Source organism: Fonticula alba (genome assembly GCF_000388065.1).
Source record: "Fonticula alba strain ATCC 38817 unplaced genomic scaffold supercont2.24, whole genome shotgun sequence".
Lineage (NCBI taxonomy): Eukaryota > Rotosphaerida > Fonticulaceae > Fonticula > Fonticula alba.
The window spans coordinates 40,614-45,629 of record NW_009242994.1 but is presented as its reverse complement, the minus strand read 5'-3'; the positions used below and the strand labels follow the sequence as shown (position 1 = coordinate 45,629).

The window sequence follows — 5,016 nt, the reverse complement described above, 5'->3', positions numbered from 1 at the left end:
CCACCCATCTCGCTGACATCCCGCACCATGTGCCCACGCCCGCTCTGGCCTAGAACCACCCTTGGATCACGAAGAATGGCGAGGATCCTCTCAGGGATGCGGCTGACAACCTTCTCAACGCCTCGTACGTATCCCTTCGGGCCTTTTTTACCTTCTTCCTCCTCGTCCTTCAACCTCGCCCTGCTAACCCTTCTTCGGCCACTCCTCCCTCCCTCCCTCCCCGTCTGATACCTCACAGGATCCAGCTGTCGGCCACCGACATCGACCATGCTCTCACCCGAGCGGTGACCAGCGTCGCGGGGGCTGTGACTGCTCTTCGGGCAGCTTCGCGCCTGCGCATGCTGGCTCGCCGCCGTCGAGAGGAAGCTCAGGCTGCCGATGGTGGTAGCACACCCTCTGCCCAGGTGGCGCCTGATTCTGCGACTGTTTGATTGCCCCCCTTGTCGCTCGAAGATATCCGCGGCTCTTGCTGGCTTGCCTCTCCCTTGGTGCTTGAAAGTTGTCCTTCCCCCTGTTTGGTGTCTTTGGCCTGGCTAAAAGCGAGCACCCGCGCCGGTCTTCCCCTTTTTCTCCTCTTGCAGGTCAGACTCGGGATTCCATTTTCCCTCCTGCAACATACACCCGGGGCTTTCCGCCTCTCACGACCCCCCCTCCCCCAAACCGTGTGCTTTCATTGGTTGACTTGGAAACATGCCCGTGGGAACGACGGAAACTCGGCGGGGGAGGGAATGATCTATTGAGAGGGAGGAGGACAGTGGCAGCACATGAAGGACACACACCCCTCGGACTTGTCGAGAGGTCACACACATCCAGAAGAATGCATCTGCACTGTGGGGGGGGGGGGGGAAAGAAGAGGGCGGAGGAAGGATCCAGCAAAAGTGGGGAACCAGCGACCTACAGAGAGACGGGCACCATTCTCGGACCCGCGCCCGGGTGTCGAAGCAGTGGAGACCAACACACGGAGCGAGGGAAAGGGCCCGCACGCACACGCACAGCACATGTGCCTCAAGGGGTTGGATCCTTGGGCAAAGGCATGACCGGCATGCAGAAGCCGCGAAGGACAATGCGCGGCGAGAGAGCGCCATCAGCACCGGAGTCCGTGTCGGAGGGGGGACCCCGGGGGACCGAGGCGGCTGGCGGCTGCCCGGCAGCCGCCACGCTGCTGACCCCAGGGCGTGCGCCCTTCCCCGGAGACATGCCCCGAGGTCGATGACTGGAGAGCAAGGTCGCCGGCGAGTCCGGAGGCGTCCGGGAATCTGAAGAGGGAGATGAGGTGGGAGTGGCATCAGCACTTCCGAGACTGGCCGCCTGATGGTTGGCGGCCCTTGGGGCCTGGGTCGAAGAGGTCCCCCGCGGTCCAATGTCAGGCTTGACTCGAGTGCCGGCCGGGAGGCGCTTTGTGTTGGACTCCAGCGATCCGGCCGACGCGGTGGCCGATGAGCCGGCACTGGTCGGCGGACCGGCCTCCTGAGCGGTTGCCAGTGACGCCAGCCACTCGGACCAAAGACCTTCGGACCCGAGACCAGACAAGCCGGCCCCCTGGCGCGAAGACCCGGCCGTGGTGGCATTGCACCGCGGGCATGGGTCGGGACCCGGGGCACCAGCGCCGCATTCCCCACAACACCCGGGGGCCGGGGCATCCTCGGCCACAGTTGACCGCACACATGTGCTCCCAAGCCCAGCCTTAGGCAGCAGCCCGGCCACTCGGTCGCACTCTTGGAAGAAGCGCCGCCAGGCTTCGGGCGAAGACCATGCTTGCTCCAGCAGATCGATGATCACCAGGCGCCGAGCACTGGCCCGGTACCGGGATCCCTGAACTTCCAACAAGCCGAGTGCGGCCCGGGCGAAATCCGCCCGGGCAAACACCTCCGGGCCCTGGGCCTTCAGACGATGGAGCTCTCGCGAGGCGGCCATCACCACCACGCCGTTTGCCAGCCGCGTCACCTGCCGCAAGGCCAAGCGGGCACTGGAATCCAGCGGCCAGGGAGATGAGGCCACCGTGGGAATGCTTTGCAGAGAAGGGTCAGACACACCATCAGGCATCATAGCCGACAGAGGGGAGCAGACGTGGACCGTCTTCATACCATCGGGAGAGGGAGGAGTTGTCGAAGTGCCTCAGGAACTTGGCCACGCTGGCCGGTACCACGCCGACGGCCGCGCCGAAGTCCCGTGGTGAATAGGTGGCCGTCAGGAATTTCATTGAGCTGATTGGTGCCGAGGCCCCGGCCACAGACCAGTGACGAGTGGCAAGCAATGAGCGACCGAGGTGTGTCTGAGAGACGCCGGCGGGGGGGGGGGGGGGAGGGGGGAATGAGCACGCGATACGAGGAGGATGGCAGAGGGGGAGGAGGAGAGAGACAGGCAGAACGCGCGCGTGCAAGAAAAGCCAGACACAAGGTTGGAAACACACCTGAGAGGCCAGGCCTAGAGCATAGAAAACACTGCCGCGCAGGGTAGGCACCTCGGTGGAGGCAAGAAGAGCACCACCGGGACCCGGATGCACGCCCTCGGCAATATTTAGCAGCATGTTCGGGATGTTGTGGCGCAGCAGCAGCCGAACACCGGCTGTTGAGATGAAAAGATGTGCCTGCAAGCGGACAGCACATCGGTGAGTGCATGTGGGAGCGAAAAGAGGAGAGAAAGAGGAGGGTGGGAGGAGGAGCATGGGGGGAGTTGCAAAAAAAAAAAAAAAGAGACATTTGCCACAGACAGAAGGACTGCGAGGCATATGTGCATGCGCACCACCGACCAGAGCGCTGTCTTGAAGAGCATCTCCTGCCGCGCCATCTCCAGGCGATCCTGGAAGGAGATGCTGGCAGCCAGACATGCGCAGCTGGGGTCACTTTCGGGCCCAGCCTGGCCCGCGGCGGCGCTGGTGGTGTAGGCTCCCTCGCGAAGGACATCGATGTACCGCCGGAAGAGAGGTGACTGCTCGAGGAAGGCACATCCGGCTCGAGTGCGTGACAGAACCCCGAACAGGTGGATGCCCAGGATAACCGACGGAGGGTTGTTGGCACACTCGGGCCCGGCCTCCGGGCCGGTCCACACGCGCGTGCACTCGCAATTACAGAAGCACAGGCAGACGGTCTGGAAGGCCTGAGTCCCGGGCTCGGCGCCGCCTGGGCCGACGGCGGCTGCCGCCGCTGGCGACCGGCAGGATGCCACCACACGCGACCGGCCCACCGGCATGTGGCCGTGAATCACTCGTCCGGGAGACGAGTCACAAATGAACCCGCGCCAGGCCCCGCAATGGACATCGCGGGACTTGAGCCAGGCCGCCAGGCCAAGAGACAAATGGGTACCAGGGGAGAAGCTCGGCCCAGGGGTCGGAGGACCGTGACGCGGCAAGTCACCGAGCGAGGCCGCCAAGGTGGCCCCATGCTGCCCGGAGGGTGAGGGGCTCGATCGACTGCCAACCTCACTGGATGACTCGACATCGGCATCCGGCTGAAGCAGCATCGACTGTTGCCGCAGACAGTTGTCACAACCGGGCGACGAAAGAGCCGAGGAGATGGCGCGCTCAGTGCTCAGGGCAAATTCCTCGGCGAGTTCATCCTCCCATCGGCAGAGATACTACACAGGGGGGGAGGGGGGGGGGGGAGGTCAGTTCCGGACAAACGGGGGGACAAGGCAAGAGGAGATCCGACAAATCAGGCCACCGGGATCCCAGAGGCAAGAGACTCGATGGATGGCGTGTACCTGATTCAGCCAACGCGGGTGTCGTGTTAGCCAGGCTACGCCGGCCGGCGTGGCCAAAAGAGCAAGCAGCAGGCGTTCGGCCGGCTCCGACAGCGGTGGGCGCCCAGCCAGGCTGGCCACCACCTCGTCTTCGGAGAACATGGGGTCCATGTGGCAGAGACCGATGCGCAGGATGGTCGCCGCGGCCACGGCCGACACGGAGGCCCGCTCAAAGAGAGGACCTCCATCGGATTTGGTACCAGCACAGCTGGAACACATTAGCGCCGGGCCCAGAATATCGGTCGTGCAGCACACGGCCTCGGCCAGGACATTCAGCGCAGCGGCCACCACCCGCGGCGAGGTGTCCGACAGGCTGGCCATCAGATGCCGCACAGCCCAGGTGACCAGCGACACCGGCCCCGAGGAGAAGGGGGTCAAGTCGCTGCCGCGCACCGAGGAGGGCAACGACTCCTCCAGATGATCCGGCACAGGCGAGCCAGGCCGCGGCCGGGCACACAAGCAGCACATGCTCCCACAAGAGGCTGGCGAGCGAGGGAGCCGTGCCGCGCCACGGATCAGCACGCGCAGGAACTCGATTGAATAGAGGCGGATGTCATCGGAGTCCGTGTTGTAAAGGAAGATCTCCAGGATGGAGCGCCCATAGCCAGCGAAGGAGTAGTCATTGCTACGCCCCAGCAGGCGGGGAAGAATGGGCAAGGGGGAGGGAGGGAGGGGAGAGAAGCATGAGAAGGACCATCCGATGAGAGGCTGTGAAGGGGGACCACTTGCCCGCAACCAAGAGACAAGGGCAAGCCCGGTAGTGTAGGGGGAGTGATCGCGCACCAGTGCAGCAGCATTCGGATGAGATCTAGGCGGCCCTCGAAGGGGGTCTGCGAGCTGGCCAGCGGGGGGAAAAGGCGCTCATTATCCTGACTGCTCGGGTCGCGGAAGTGTACGTCAATCCCACGCGAGCCGACGATCAGCCCGGCCAGCGACACCAAAGCCGCCGGTAGGTGACAGGCGATGGCCGTGAGCAGTCCAGGCCGTGGGGGGGAGCAAAGCTGCTGTCGAATGGCCGCCGGCTGGGGGGCGAAAATGTGAGGGGGATAAGTTGGGGATGCTGGGGTGCTTGGGACAGCACTGGTATCCGGCATGACCGGCTCTGCAGAGGCGTCACCAATGAAAGCAGCCAGCAAGGAGAGATATTCTCTACCGGCAGCAGAGGGCGCGAGGGCGCGAGGGTGCGGGTGTGAGTGTGAGTGTGAGTGGAAGTGCATGCGCGCGTGTGTGTGAGTGTGGATGTGTGAGAGGGAGGAGGAGAGAAAGAATGGGGGGGGG

At 64.2% G+C, this 5,016-nt stretch overlaps 2 protein-coding genes across 2 annotated transcripts; one reads left to right on the top strand and one right to left on the bottom strand.

Moving 5' to 3' along the window:
* Positions 1 to 53: 53 nt before the first annotated feature.
* Positions 54 to 431, top strand: H696_06180 (hypothetical protein; the record flags this gene model as incomplete). The annotated part of the gene is made up of 2 exons (XM_009499923.1): positions 54 to 124; positions 239 to 431. Coding segments are annotated over 2 exons (264 nt in total), but the record flags the coding sequence as incomplete, so codon positions are not given.
* Positions 432 to 1,005: 574 nt separating this feature from the next.
* H696_06179 (hypothetical protein) lies at positions 1,006 to 4,832 on the bottom strand (the record flags this gene model as incomplete). Its single annotated transcript, XM_009499922.1, has 6 exons — positions 1,006 to 2,008; positions 2,085 to 2,272; positions 2,411 to 2,587; positions 2,743 to 3,573; positions 3,700 to 4,363; positions 4,522 to 4,832. The coding sequence occupies 6 exons, from the start codon at positions 4,830 to 4,832 to the stop codon at positions 1,006 to 1,008; spliced, it is 3,174 nt and encodes a 1,057-aa protein (XP_009498197.1).
* Between the last annotated feature and the right edge of the window lie 184 nt (positions 4,833 to 5,016).